Source organism: Phocoena sinus, chromosome 8, assembly GCF_008692025.1.
Source record: "Phocoena sinus isolate mPhoSin1 chromosome 8, mPhoSin1.pri, whole genome shotgun sequence".
In the NCBI taxonomy this organism is placed as follows: Eukaryota; Metazoa; Chordata; class Mammalia; order Artiodactyla; family Phocoenidae; genus Phocoena; species Phocoena sinus.
The window spans coordinates 76,279,361-76,294,897 of NC_045770.1; the positions used below are offsets into that span (position 1 = coordinate 76,279,361).

The following is a 15,537-nucleotide window of genomic DNA, read 5'->3' on the forward strand; positions in this document are numbered from 1 at the left end:
CCCCTAGATGTAAACCTTTTGTTTACACTAACCCAAGCTGTAATTCTCTAAGCTGTAATACAGATAAAATTGTTCTTTCCATACTAAAACAGAAGCAAGGACGTGCACAGTTCTAGGATAGTATGCTCTGGTTCTATATCCATTCATCTATTAATGTTCCTTTTCTTTTCTGCCTTGGAAAAATTAATCATGTTGAAAAAGTCAAAAATTATATTTCTAAAATATAATTCAATGGCTTCACTATCCTTTATGAACAAACTACCACTAATTCTCTAAAACTTAAAATTGAACCTGTCTATAACTACATATCTTACCTGGATAGTCACAGATATTTCATTCTGTAATAGAAGGAAGTGATTTTTCCAATGAGGAGTCAAGAGATCTATATTCTAGTTCAAACTCTTTAAAATTAACATATATAACATACTGCAACATAACACAAGATCTGTGGGAAGGAAGAGCGAGATAGTGGTTCAGTTTCCTTTCTGTAAATCAAATGAGCTGGTCTATTTAATTTACAGTCCCTATTGTACTTGATATTTGAAAATTCTAATTTAGGGCTCAGACTGTGGCCTTGTCATCCAAAAGAGCAACCAAATTAAAAGACACAGCAATTCTTCTATTTTAGCTTATTATATATTAAAAAACTCAAAACACCAAATATGTTATAATACATGTTACAAATGAACAAAAATCTACACAGTTTATGGCAATGTATCATATAGAATTACCTTGCAATATTTTTATGTTTAAAGTAGACCTTTTTAAGTACAGTACTTACATATTTCTCTTTCATATATTCATACTTGCCTTGGTAATTTGACATCTATATAAATCTTATGATCATTCTTTAATAAATACAAAAGAATAAAAACACCTATGAAATTTGGACAAACACATTACCACTATACTTTGTTATATTTAACCCATCCAGATTCTTAGTTTAACTCATTCAATTACTGCAAAGATCTTTATAGAGCTGAATCTGATACTGTATAATAGTACATCACTGCCCTCTGATGGTACCACTAATATATAATTTTAAACTCAGCAAGCAAAAAAAAAACCCAAAAAGTATTATAATGTAAAACACAGTATGTTAATTTTATAAGCTACAGAAGTAGAAAATAAATTAGGGGAAATTCAATGTTTTCTACAAATATTAATTTCTTAGTAAGTTATAAAAATTTACAGTGTTCCTTCATATAAGCCCTTCAAATGATTTTTCAAGATTTTCCCTGATGATCAGTTTAAAGGCACTAAGTCCATAAGTTTAAGCAAAAGTCTTCACATATAATGAAATAAAGAGATATAAGGTTAATCGGCAAACTATAAATAGCTAGGTCATTTTATAAAGGAGGGAAAATACAAGTGCAAACTTTAATATCTGAGATGTATGCAGAATTTTTCCATGCAATATATAAATATATATTCACTATTTAGGCCCATGTTTTAACTACTAAAAAACGGCAAATCACCCACTGTCTGCAGAAGAGCAAATGTAGGGAAAATAAATATTTAATGAAAGGTCTGGCCATTTTCTAAGTCTAACAATCAAAAGCATTTTCAATATTCAATTTTGAAAAAGCACTGCATTTAAGAGCACTAAAATTATGAAGTCTGAATCTTCGTTTATTCAAAGAGAAGAAATTAAATTGAGGATGTCCGCTTGATTGCAGATATTAATTATTGGCAGTAGACTCTTCCACTCATGTTATGCTTTATGAAACTGTCCACTAGAAAAGATAAAAATATACAGAAAAGTAAATTTTGTTTAAAGTTATGTTACTATATTCTAGTGAACAAACAGATAAGAGAGAAATATAGGCTATACAAATGTAAAATGATCTTTGTGAGTAGCAGTGATTAGTAAAATTTTACATTATAGTATGAAATAAGATACATGATGGTATAAAAATATAAAGAAATAAAACAAAATATCTGGGCAGATAAATGAGTGGTAGCTAGATTCCCAAATACCTGATAATCAGTAAAAGAAAAACAAAACATCACAAAACAAGAACAACAATGAAACTACAAAATAAAAATAAAGAAATTCTTGTTTGAGGCAGGGGAGCTAAGAAATGGTATAAATTATTAAATAATGGTCTGGCAAAGTCTTTTCCTTGCTTAACTTGAGAAACTATTCCATTTGGTGTTCTGTTTAATCAAGTTTATTAAATCTGCAATAGTAAGTTCTGAAAAAGCCATTGGGATATTACCAGAGATATTTACCAGTCTCTAAAGTAGTGTTTTCCAAGTACATTCAAGGAATTTTTTTTAACATATTTTTTAAAAATCTTTACTTAAAGTTTGAAAATTAAGGATTAATCCAAGTAAACTTGCTTTTCTTTATTTTAGAACTTCTTACAGACTTAAATAGTGTGCCTTTTTTAATCTCTAAGAAAGGAATTCAATATATAACACAATATTCAGGATTTTTAAACATTTTTACCATGGGATTCTATTTTCCACAAAATATCTCTTAGGACTAGTGTTACAAACACTAGAGCAGTGATTCTCAATCTGGTTTGACATCAGACTCCTTGGGGAGCTTAAAAATCCTGATGGCTAAGTCCCACTCTCAGAGATTCTGATTGATATAAGGTCAGACCCAAGGTTCAGTCTTTTTTGAAAGCTCCTCATGAGCCACTGCTCTAGACATCTGCCACCACTCCTCTACTAGTATATCCTGAACTGATGCTAGTTTGTGTCCTGATGCTATCATCACACTCACTTCGTAAAATAAGTTCTGCCTTTCCAGAACACAGTGAGCATGGCCAATGCCAAGTGTCCCAGGAAGAGGCAGCTAGTCAGGAGATGAATATGTGGAGGGCATGAACACAGGGAAGGACATGTTTTCCTCACACTATGAAGTCGGGTTAGGAAGAATCTAGCTATACCACAGAACACTCAAGGCCAGCCTGTAGAACAGGCCTGACAGCAGCCCCTAAAAGAGCCTAGGCCAAAGGGTTTGAGCATTAAAGTTACTCCAAAAATTTATTTTGAACTTCACTTTATGCTCTCAATGAGCAATGCAGGTGGTCAAAGAAAAAAGGTACTAAATTTAACACTGAGATGTTTTTCATTTTGAGCACTTCTGAAGGGACCAGAAGAAATATAGGGCCTAATTTATTTTTAATCTATAGGCTTCAGGGCACAGAAACTTTGGGTTTAATTAAGAAAGCCCCTTTCTCCCTTAAGAGTTCAAAAGCTGATGTTAAATTTGTTAGGTTACAACATGTTAAATAAGTACCTTCTGACTATACATAAAGTATCCCTTTTGTAACATTATATGTGACTTCAAGTCATTCAGAACTTCTATTTCTTCTACTATGAAATAGTTGATCTCAGCATCATTTTCAGTTCCATAATTTAATTTTCACAAATTCTTTGTCTTTGAGAACTCTATATGAAGTAAACCTGGTGACACAGATCTTTATCTCAACAGAATATTGAAAGTAAGCATCTATACTTCTGATAAATATCTGACCCTGTATCTTCCAACTGTTTTACTTTACATTTATTCTATTCTATTATGGGGGTATATTAAAAAATAAATAAATAAATAAACACAATGGTCAGTTATTTACCTTAATATCAAAACCAATTATTTTATACATTGTTAAAAGTTAACTATAAAAAATTATTTTCTTTTAATTTCATTTATTAAATGAGATTAGATGAAGTAACATGTAACGATAAAATGCACACAGATAAATCTTATTGCTATGTGATAGTCCTGAGTCAGCATCACGTCTGCTTAGGATGCTCCTGAACTGCCTGCCCCACAACTTGGGGTGGTACGTACATGTATGTATTCATACAGATAGTTTTGAGAGCAAAAACCAAACCAAATGGAGAAGACAGAGAATCAGCTAAACAAGTCCTCATAAATCACTGACAAATTAAATATAAATGAAACTCAGGACATTGTCCTTTTCACAAATACCCATGAGAAATGTATATTTCCTTTAAAAATGAAACAAAGAAGAAAATCTTAATATCTGAACCATTCGCCTCCTGAGCTTTAACATGTAAAAGAAAACCTTTATAATCCTGCTAGACTGTAAAGATCCCCAAGTTCAGGGACGCTGTTTAACTTGTCCATCATTATATTTCTAGTGTCAAGAGCTACAACTGCTGCTATTGGGATGGGCATGTGTCAGACTCACCTGTGTACACCCTATTGTCCAAATTAACATTAACGTAACTATGATAATGAGTGACAATGGGAAGCTCAAAATCTCAAATCATTTAGTGAAAAAAACTCAAAGAGTTTGAAGTAGTTTACAGTATAATCCAATTTTCTAAGATTGAAGTATAAAATGAGATTAGAAATGATGTCTGTCAAAATGACACTGAATTTGGGTGATTTTTACTTTCTTCTTTGTGGCCTTCCATTTTGCCTAAGTTTTCTACACATTTAAGATTGCCATTAATCATATAAGTATGAAGTATTATGATATAGGGTTGAGATAAACAGGAAAAGTCTATTTTCATTTTGGGAAAAAGAAAGCAAATCTATTCCAATGAATGTTGGAATGTCCAAATAAGCTGACACTTCTTCCAATCTATATTGTTCATGCTTTTAAATTAATTCACAATTTTCTGAAAATCCATTTCCCGAGGAAATTATTGAACAGATTGCTACTGGAGTTTTGAAAAATTCCAGGTAAATCAAACCTTAAGTAAATTTTAATACTTACCCTAAGGCCACCTTCTGGTGGGGGTCCAGATGCAGCCATTTCTTTTTCTATTTTTTCCTTTTTCTTTCTCTTTTCTTCCACAGACTGAACGTTCAGAATGCCCCGAGATGCAGCCTTCAGGAAAATTATTAAGGAGTGTAGAAAAAGAACAAAAATTAATTTCCTGTTACCAAAAGGTGTTGTTTGTTTTCTGCCTTTTAGGTTTTTCTTTGGAGGTGGGGGGTAGGGGATGGGGTTGGTCTATTTTTGGTAACAAAGAATTAGACTATTTCTACAACAGCTTTACGTACAACATATGATTTCTTCATTGGGTATTTTGCAACCATACACATTTCCCCCCTAAAGTTACTTCACATCTGTCAGTGTTTTATAAGGCACAGTCATTTCATCTCAAGGAAGAATGTTATTAAGATTCTTCCTTGGCATCTCCCATAACAGAAGACGTGTATAGAAATTTTCATACATTAAATGACATAAATGCATTAAACCAATTTATAGAAACAGAAATCATTTTGAAAATGTTTTCCTTTAATTTAAATTTCTAAGATATCAGATACCATTTTCATTAGAGAATACTACTAGTAATAGACATCTATAGAGAACAAAACGCAAATTTAATTATCTAAGGTAGAATTTTATTTTTACTCTCACCTCCTTCTGTCTTCTTTCTGCAGCCTCTGCAAGCTTTGCTCTTTTTTCTTCCTAGGAAAAATGTGTAAGAAATATGGTTTAAAACAAAACCAAACATTATCCTTGATATTTTATACTTTTATCTTATAGGTAATATAACAGTTTACAAAAATAGTACTGGCCCCAAATGTCCTATTAAGAATGCCATTATTTATAACATTTATAAAGTACTCAACTTTCTGAATTTCATTCTCCCAATCAATAAACTTTCAAGGACTTCCCTGGTGGCACATGGTTAAGAATCCGCCTGCCAATGCAGGGGACATGGGTTCAAGCCCTGGTCCAGGAAGATCACACACGCTGCGGAGCAACAAAGCCCGTGCGCCACAACTACTAAGCCTGCGCTCTAGAGCCCGCGTGCCACAACTACTGAACCTGCATGCCATAACTACTGAAGCCCGCATGCCTAGAGCCGGTGCTCTGCAACGAGAAGCCACCGCAATGAGAAGCCCGCATACCTCAACGAAGAGTAGCCCCTGCTCTCCGCAACTAGAGAAAGCCCGCGCACAGCAACGAAGACCCAACACAGCCAAAAATAAATAAAATAAATAAATTTATAAAAATTTAAAAAAAATTAAAAACCCTCCAAATAAGCACATGATGAGACATACACCTACATCTATATCATATGTATACATTATATATCTCATACACACATACACATACACACACAGAGTGGCCTATAAAATAATCTATTTGCTTTTTCAAAAAAAACAGCTTACAAGCTAGTCAGGGCAATAATAAAACAAATGACATTTAATAATACAAGCAGGGAAATACACGGTTTGGTACTGACAATTAAAAAGGAGTTTGGGGGGCTTCCCTGGTGGCGCAGTGGTTGAGCGTCCGCCTGCCGATGCAGGGGACGCGGGTTCGTGCCCCGGTCCGGGAGGATCCCACATGCCGCGGAGCGGCTGGGCCCGTGGGCCATGGCCGCTGAGCCTGCGCGTCCGGGGCCTGTGCTCCGCGGCGGGAGGGGCCACAACAGTGAGAGGCCCGTGTACCGCAAAAAAAAAAAAAAAAAAAAAAAAAAAAAGGAGTTTGGGGCTTCCCTGGTGGCGCAGTGGTTGAGAGTCCGCCTGCCGACGCAGGGAACACGGGTTCATGCCCCGGTCCGGGAAGATCCCACACGCCGCGGAGTGGCTGGGCCCGTGAGCCATGGCCGCTGAGCCTGCGCGTCCGGAGCCTGTGCTCCGCAATGGTAGAGGCCACAACAGTGAGAGGCCCGCGTACCGAAAAAAAAAAAAAAAGGAATTTGAAGCAGGCTGGTATTTTCGGAAGAAGTTCATGAATGAAGTGAGTGAATCTTATTGAGTAGGACAGGAAGGACTAGAGGAAATTTATGAGATGTACTGTTCCATGTTGGGAAACCGTGAATATTATTTTCCTGTATCTATATTATTCATAATAATAAGTTATAAATTATGTAAATATATGACAGTAAGTAGCATTCTCTTGGGAGCTGTGTTAATAATTCCCCCATTTTCCATACCACAATACATTCATTCATTCATTTCATCCACTGGATAAATACTTATTGAGCAACTATCATGCCTCAGGAACTTTTCTAGATGCTGAAGATACAGCAGTGAAATAATACAGATAAATGTTTCCACCCACATGGAATTTACATTCCAATGAGGACAGTCACATATAATCAAATAAATATACATCTGTCAGACTGAAGTAAGTGCTTTAGGGAAATATAAAGAAAAGTATGGTCAATAAGAAATGGAAGGATGGGTGGATGGTAGTGTGGAGGATCTACTTTATGTAGGGTGGTGAAGAAAAGCCTCAAAGATAAAGTGACATTCAAGCAGTAAGCAATGTGGTTATCTGGGGCGGGGGAGGGGAGGAAGGGCTTAACAAATGCTGACAGATTGGTATTTTATCAATAGCTAGATAAACAAAATTAAGAACATTTAAAAGCAACAGTAGCAAGAAAGACAAGGTGAACTTTCTCATATCAACTTCCAGGTCATTTTTAGTATTTATGATCAAATAGCTGAAGAGTTAATGTACTTCCCTAAACAACTCATTTCCTTCAACGAATTTTTAGCCAGATACAAGAGAGGAATTCAGGTGTTCCGTTATCAACTTCCTGTAAGGATTATTAAGGTAAAACTGCTGTTAAAAATTAGAAAGCTACATAAAGTATAAATGTATTATACCACAAACCACCTAGTTAAATCTGAAATTATCCAGATAAATAACGAATACTTTCTAGTACAAGTATGTCCCAAATATTGCATGGAACAAACCTACGTATCTTTTAAATATATTGTTTATCTGAAACGTCAAAGTTAACTGGGCGCCCTATATTTTTATTTGCTAAACGTGGCAACTTTACAAACTGTACACTCGGTACTACATAAAATACTTCAAAAAAAACCTTAAAAGTGATAAAGACTAAAGGTAAATCATTAATACAATATCCAATAAAGCGCAGAAATATACGAGACTTTATTGATCACCTTCTTTAAACAGCTGGTACAAACAGGAAGATGCACATCTCCTACAAGATTAAACACTTCAGTTCCGGGAGAAAGAAGGATTTCTTTTCGCACCCTAACTCCATCTACCGCATCGCCAGGAATGGCCGCCACATCGCACCGTCCACGTGCGCCTGCGTCCTACGAACTGCCAATTCTGCCACCCGGCTGAAGGTAAAGAGACGCTGGAGCCGCCTTTAGAAAGACACCGACGCGGCGGCAGCAACCCAGGTCCGGCAGGCAGGACTTCAAGGTCCCTCGGAGCACAGCCACCATCTCCGCCACCAAGGTCCCCGTCGACGGGCTCCACGGCCCGTGCCGCCGCTTCCAACGGCCAGTCCTGGGGCCGCAGCTCGGGGCCTCCGGCGCGCCCCTCCGGTAACAGGTGCTCGCGGCGCGAGCGGGCGGACGCCGGGACGCTGGGAGGCGGTTTTACTTACCAGGTCCGGCGAAGGAGGCGCGGCCTCCGTGGGACAGGGAAAACACAGCCCCATGGGGATCGCGGCTGGGGGATTCTCCTTCTGGGTCCGCCCCAGACCAGGCCGTGCGAACTGCGCGATCAGACCCGAGTCCCAGTTAGGCGGTGCTCGCTCCGCCCTCAGCGGGCGGTTTGGCGACTGGGAGGCTCGGCTCCGCCCCGCTCCTCTGCCGCAGCGCCCCACCACCGCCCCGCGGCTCCACCCCCGCCCCACCATTCCTCTGGGGCTCGGCTCCGCCCCCCTGATGCCAGCCTCCACCCTGGTCGTGCCTGGACCCCACCCCTGAAGCTAGCCTCCGCCCCACTGAGGAGCCGCCCCACCCACACTTCCAGAGGCTCTGCTAGGACGGGGCCTTGATCCCAGGAAACACCTGCTGAGGGCGACATGCAGAGGAGAGGTGGAAAAGCTTGGCTATGGCCTCAAAGCTAGCCCAGTTGGCTAGCCCTGTATAAATGAGTGACAAGACTCTGGATAGTTTATGCTACCTCTTTTGTGAGAAGGAACTCTGACCTCCAAGAAATTAAAGCCAAGATTTCAAGTTGATGTCAGCCCCCTTTAGGTAAGTGCCACTCAGTACTACTTCAGTTAAGAGGGCAGAACGTGAAATCCATCACTGTGTTTTAGAATTGAGCCTCATGAATGCACCTTTAGTTGAGTTTCCTATTAGTTTCTGGTGCTTTGGATTCATTTATCCATTCAAGAGTAATAATAATGTTTGATATATTCAGAAATATTTACATTGAATGCTTCTCAAATTTTAATAGGCATAAGAATCACCTGGGCATCTACTTAAATGAATTAACATATGAGTTAACAAATTTCACAGCCAAAATGGATGTATCATTGGAAAATTGATGCAAGCGTGCAGGGTTCTTGATCTTAATCTTCTGTTAACAGTTTTATGAAGCCACAAAGTTTTCCTTTAGAATTCTTTAATTTCTTACCCAGTTCAGTGCTATGGTCTAAAAATTATCAGAAGCCTGCACCTGTCAAAAAAATCCTTTCTATGACTCCTCTTGAAGATGAAGCATTTTTTGCAAGAGCATGGGAGTGAAATAGTGACCATATGTAAATGACAAAGGACTTAAAAAGACATGATTGAAGATCTGATTACAGTGCAATTGACAAAAAAACTTGGTTACTGCTGTGACATACAATTCAAGATAATTACTAACATTATGGCTGTTAACATTTTACTAAGACATAACCAGATTTTTAGGAGCTCCATATAATTTCCAGTATATCTATATTAATAACATTTACCCATACAATATAAAATGAGGTTTATCAGCACTCATTTGATAATGCTTCCCATGTAATTTAACATACCAAATAAGCCTAATTTGTTTAATATTTCTCTTTCTCAGATGCTTCAGGTATCCTCTCTGAAGCATCCTAGAGTTAGCTAGAAGTAAAAATAACTTCGATTAGAATTTGGTATTTGGGAAGTTTTTTAAAAGTATCAAAAAGGTTTCAAAATACTTGGTCACATAGGATTGTATGTCACAGTGGAACAATACTTAATTACTTAACCAGTGACAATAAAAGATTTCAAAAGTAAATGTCAAAAGTTGTAACAGATTACTGCTTAAAGGTAAAGAAACTTTGCAGTCAGTTATCCAAAGCAAATCAATATTTTAAGAAAACTTTGTCTTCTTAATAGAGAGAAAAACAAATTCAGGTTTTGTACCACTTTACCTTTCATAATAAAATTAATTTATTCAATTAAATTGATTCTAATCTTTATCACTCCTGACCACACATAGAATGCCTTTCTAAAGATTCATTTTTTTCCCCCTCACAATCTCCTACAACTTTCTATATCCACATTAATTTGTCCCTTATTTTCTTTCCCATTTAGGAATAACCAGCTTTAGGACAAAATTACTTTCTTTTCCCTTAACAAAACGCATTTCCATTCTTTATACCTTCTACAAAGATGTTTTCCTTATTAATTTTTACTAGTTTTAATTACATATTTTAATTATTATAATTCTTAACCTTAAAAAACTTACTTTCTAGTGAAAACTAAGGAGTAAGCAATTTATGAACTTGTACATTAGCATTTTGTAGATAGGCAAGCTTGTGAATACTATTTGTAGTTTCTAAAAACAGGTGATTCCTTAAAGAAAATGTCTCAGTGTGACACCAAACATATTTATTTATTTATTTTGAATTTTATTTTATTTATTTGTTTATGCATCAGGTTCTTATTAGTTATCTATTTTATACACATCAGTGTATACATGTCAATCCCAATCTCCCAGTTCATCCCACCACCACCCCCACCACCCCTGCGCCACTTTCCCCCCTTGGTGTCTATACATTTGTTCTCTACATCGGTGTCTCTATTTCTGCCCTGCAAACTGGTTCATCTGTACCATTTTTCTAGGTTCCACATATATGCGTTAGTATACGCTATTACATATTTATTAATAGTCCTAAATATCTTTAGTTTCTCTGTAAAAGGAAACCTCTGTTCAGTAATTAATATTTCAGTATCTTATTTGGAAATGATCTGGATATTCAATGAATTGCCATCATTGAACTTAATTTAGCAGTTTCAAGTTACAAAAAAAAAAATCTGGAGGTCCTATTTTCGATAGATATACTTAAAACATAATTATTCCTAAAGAGTTCACTTAAAACTCTTATTTACATTTAATTTACTTAAAAGTTTCATCATATCAAGTTATTTTTCTTGCTGACAAATTTTGTAATGGGGATAAGATCTTATCTGATTTCTAGTAAACCTAGGTACAATAAAAATATTATACTTAATGTTGATGACCCTAAAGAAATGTCTGTATTAATTAAACCAACAAACAAACTTGTTTTCATTCATTTAAATTAAATCTATTTCATTTAATCTACTAATTCTAGATCATGTGATCCTAAAATTCATTTGGGTTACTTTCTTTTATATTTCTGAGTATTTATATAAGCACTTAATTTCCTTTAAGCCAATTAAGTAGAGTCCTTTTACAAATTAATATTGGCAATACCACACCTCTACAACACACATATATAAATATATACACACAGACACATAGTTTCCACTATGTGGACAGAGAATATAGGCAATATGTTATAGTAACTTAATGGAGTATAATCTTTAAAAATATTGAGTCACTACATTGCACACCTGAAACTAATATTGTTAATCAACTATACTTCAATAAAAAACAAAACAGAACAAAACAAAACTCTCTCCTAGGACTGTTTAAAGATTTTAAACATTTTGTTTAAACACAAGTCATTATAATTATACAGCAGAGGAAATTTATTTCCCCCATTATTAAATCATAATTCTAAATCTCTAAATAAGTTGTAAATCCAATTGTAAAAATTTAAACATGAATACATCATTTTCAAAGGCTTATGCATATTATTATTTGTTGAAAAGAAGCAAATCTCAAATTTTCACAGAAAAGAAAGTGGTAGTAAGGTGGTATTTAATAAAATTCTAGACCCTGTAGCTTGGATGTTAAATGGCTGCACTCTTTATTTTGCGGAAATGGCAGAACATTGTCTTTATTTTTCAAACGAAGTCAAATCACAAAATGCCACTTGATGTTAGAAATCTGCATATTTTGTTCTGGCATGGTTTCTTCCATACAGACTTCAGCTTTATGTCCACTAGAAGAGATTAAAATACACAAAGAAAAATAAATTCAATAAAAATATACATAAGGAAAAGTTTATACAAACTGTAAGTCCTCTGGGAAAAGTCTCAGAGAGAGAAGCCTTTCTTATATAAAAAGAATTGTATAAAGAGCTAGAAATGCTATTCTAAATTAAAACAAGGTCACATTCAGATAGAAGCCAGATATGAGAAGCACTACTATCAAATAAATCATATCTGGGAATAAATATGACATAAACTTTTTTTTCTATGAGTCAAGCAACAAATGCTACAAGTAAAAAGAATTTGCAGAAACCAAAACTAACGATCAGGAGAAAGGGTAAAGGCATTTCTGAACATAATGGATTTGACAGAGATGTTAAGCATAAGGATTTTTCTTCCCAAGTCTTATGGTATGTGATTGACTGAGAAGGTATGTTATACACATCTGTTGAGTGTTTGAAGTCTTGAAATGACCCAAAATGAAGTGAACAAGAGGGACAAATAAGTGAAAATGGAAAGATTATGTATATCACTATTAGGAAGAACTGAACCTTAAAATAATACTTCAGGATAATTTTAATATGCATGAATATTATAATTATATAATTAGGAGAAAACTTTTGTTATAGAGATTTTAAACAGACAAAATGAAAACAAAAACTACTTTTTCAAACTTTTCACAACACAACTGAGTGCTCTAGCCTCATCCTGCATCTTCTGTTCTACTGGGCACAATCCATGTTAATAAAGGACTTGTACATATGGACTCAGACCTTTATTTTCATCCCAAACCATTTAAGATGTACAAAGTAGTGTTATTCTGTGTGGTCTGGTTTTGGTGCTAACCTTACATTCATTACTACTTTGCAACAAGATTAGTAGAGAAATTGAGAGTAAACATTTATGTTCGTTTATAATAATTTGATATTGCCATAACATTTTGATTGCATGTTACAGAATGATCAGTCCACAATGGTTTGGAAATTAAACCAAACAAAATTTATCTTAGCCCACATTTGAGAAGTAGGGAGAGCCTGAGCTTAAATAGGAGGTATTATATATTTTGGTCAACATATAGAAGAAACACTAGGATAATGTATACTTTGGACCTTTGAGCCCCTGACGTTCTTTTTTTCGGGAAAAACGTGTATTTTTTCCTTTACAGAATATCAGAACTTTCATGACTGCCTAGTACTGCCAAAAGAAAATATCTGGATGTTCTGAAGATAACTCCAGAATTTTTGTATTAACGACAATGAATACTAAGTACCAGATTGAGCTCAGGCTTTTCATGGATCATGCATTTTATTTTTTATATTTGTATTTATTTGTGAGACATTTCAGTTGTCTCTGAAAGCTCAAGTGAGTTGGTGGGATAATTGATAAAGAACATTTTGTAGATATTTCTATAAGACACATCTGGTAGCTCAAGAAAGAAAAAGGAGCTTTTCCATGGAATGCCCTAAATGGTCTGGTATTGAGGGCAAGGCACAAAAGGAGGAGATCAATGGCACAAGATATCAGCACTGGAAAAGGGATAGAAAGATTAACCAAACTAGGGCTTCCCTGGTGGCGCAGTGGTTGAGAGTCCGCCTGCCGATGCAGGGAACACGGGTTCGTGCCCCGGTCCAGGAAGATCCCACATGCCGCGGAGCGGCTGGGCCCGTGAGCCATGGTCGCTGAGCCTGCGCGTCCAGAGCCTGTGCTCCGCAACGGGAGAGGCCACAGCAGTGAGAGGCCTGCGTACCGCAAAAAAAAGAAAAAAAAAAAAAACCACAAAGCACAGATTGGGAGAAAATATTTGCAAAACACATAAAGAACTGGTATCCAAAATATACAAATGACTCAAAACTCAACAACAACAAAAAAAAATTGAAAAGTGGGCAAAAGGTCTGAACAGACTCCTTTCCAAAAAAGTTATACAGATGCAGATAAACATATGAAAAGATTGTCAAGAGTACATATCATCAGGGAATTGCAAGTTAAAACGATGAGATATCACTACACAACTGTCTAAATGGCTACAATCTCCAAACACTGATAACAAATGTTGCCAAGGATGAGAAGCCACAGAGAACTCTCATTCATTGCTGGTGGGAATGCAAAATGATACTGCTACTTTGGAAGACAGTTTTGCCAGTTTTTTTCCAAAGCTAAACATAGTTTTACCATATGAGCCAGCAATTGTGCTCCTAGGTACTTCCCCAAATGAGTTGAAAGCTTATGTCCACACAAAAACCTGCCCATGAAGGTTTATGGCAGCTTTATCGATGATTGCCAAAAACTGGAAGCAACCAAGATGTTTTTCAATAGGTGAATGAATCCATACAATGGATTAAAAAAATGTTATCAAGTCATGAAAAGATATGAAGGAAACTTCAGTATGTATTACTAGGTGAAAGAAGCCAGTTTGAAAGACTACATACTGTATGATTCCAACCATATGACATTCTGGGAAAAGCAAAACTATAGAGATAGCAAAAAGATCAGTGATTGCCAGGGGCTTGAGAGGGGTGAGGGAAGAGGGAAGGGATGAATGTATAGAGCACAGGAGATATTTAGGACAGTAAACAATCTCCTGTATAATATTGTAATAGTATATAAAACGTGTATATATATATATATATATATATATATATATATATATATATATATATACACACACATATATATGTTTGTGCGGGGGAGTGTCTATCAGCTTTATTGAAGTATAGTTGACCTGCAATAAACTGCACATATTTATTTGAAGTGTACACTTTTAAATGTTCTGACACGTGTACGCCCATGAAACCATCACCACAAACAAGATAATACATACATACATATAAAGAGGCTATTTTCCTGATCAAAAAGAACCGATTCAGCAGGTGTATACTTTTCGCCCTTTGTCCTGTATCTTTTTCTTTTGGAACGTGGACACAATCTCTACCTATGTAGACGCTTTTATGAGACAATGAGAATAAAAATCATGTGAAAAGTATGAAGGATCAAAAAGACAGAAGGAACCTGAGACTTCTTCGATGATTTTTGAAACCACCCTATCAACCCTAGACTGCCTAGGTCAGGAGTTCTCCTTTGGAAGAAAAAATACTCCTATTTGGTTAAACCATTGCAGTTGAGTTTCTCTTATAAGGAGATGAAGTTAGAAATTCCTAACTGACATAGCTATCCATTAGCTGCGCTTATAAAATATTTTCTTTCAAAAAGAAAACCAACAGAAAAAAAATCTTAATGATCAGAAATATAACTTTTCCCAAATCTTTCTGTAATCTTTCTATAATGAAATATAATCCTGATCCTGGAAGTTGCCTGAATAAGGCCAGGGCTCACTACTAAGGTGGAAGAGGAATGGATGAGGAAATTTGGGGATTTTCACCCTGAAGAAAAGTCTGCATATGAAGGGAGGTAACAGCTTTCTTCAAATATCTGAAGGACTTTCCAGTGGAAGGGCCATTGGATTTATGACTGGCTATTAGACGTGTAATTGGTACCACATGTAAAAGGCTCATGGAGGCAATATAACCATGTTATCTGGAAGA

General features: G+C 36.0%; 1 protein-coding gene across 1 annotated transcript; it reads right to left on the reverse strand.

Moving 5' to 3' along the window:
* Nucleotides 1–387: 387 nt before the first annotated feature.
* SVIP (small VCP interacting protein) lies at nucleotides 388–8,496 on the reverse strand. The gene is made up of 4 exons (XM_032641998.1): nucleotides 8,332–8,496; nucleotides 5,361–5,411; nucleotides 4,710–4,823; nucleotides 388–1,736 (listed from the first exon to the last, which is right to left on the reverse strand). Exons 1-4 carry the CDS (start codon nucleotides 8,383–8,385, stop codon nucleotides 1,722–1,724), a joined length of 234 nt encoding a protein of 77 aa, XP_032497889.1. The 5' UTR covers nucleotides 8,386–8,496; the 3' UTR covers nucleotides 388–1,721.
* Between the last annotated feature and the right edge of the window lie 7,041 nt (nucleotides 8,497–15,537).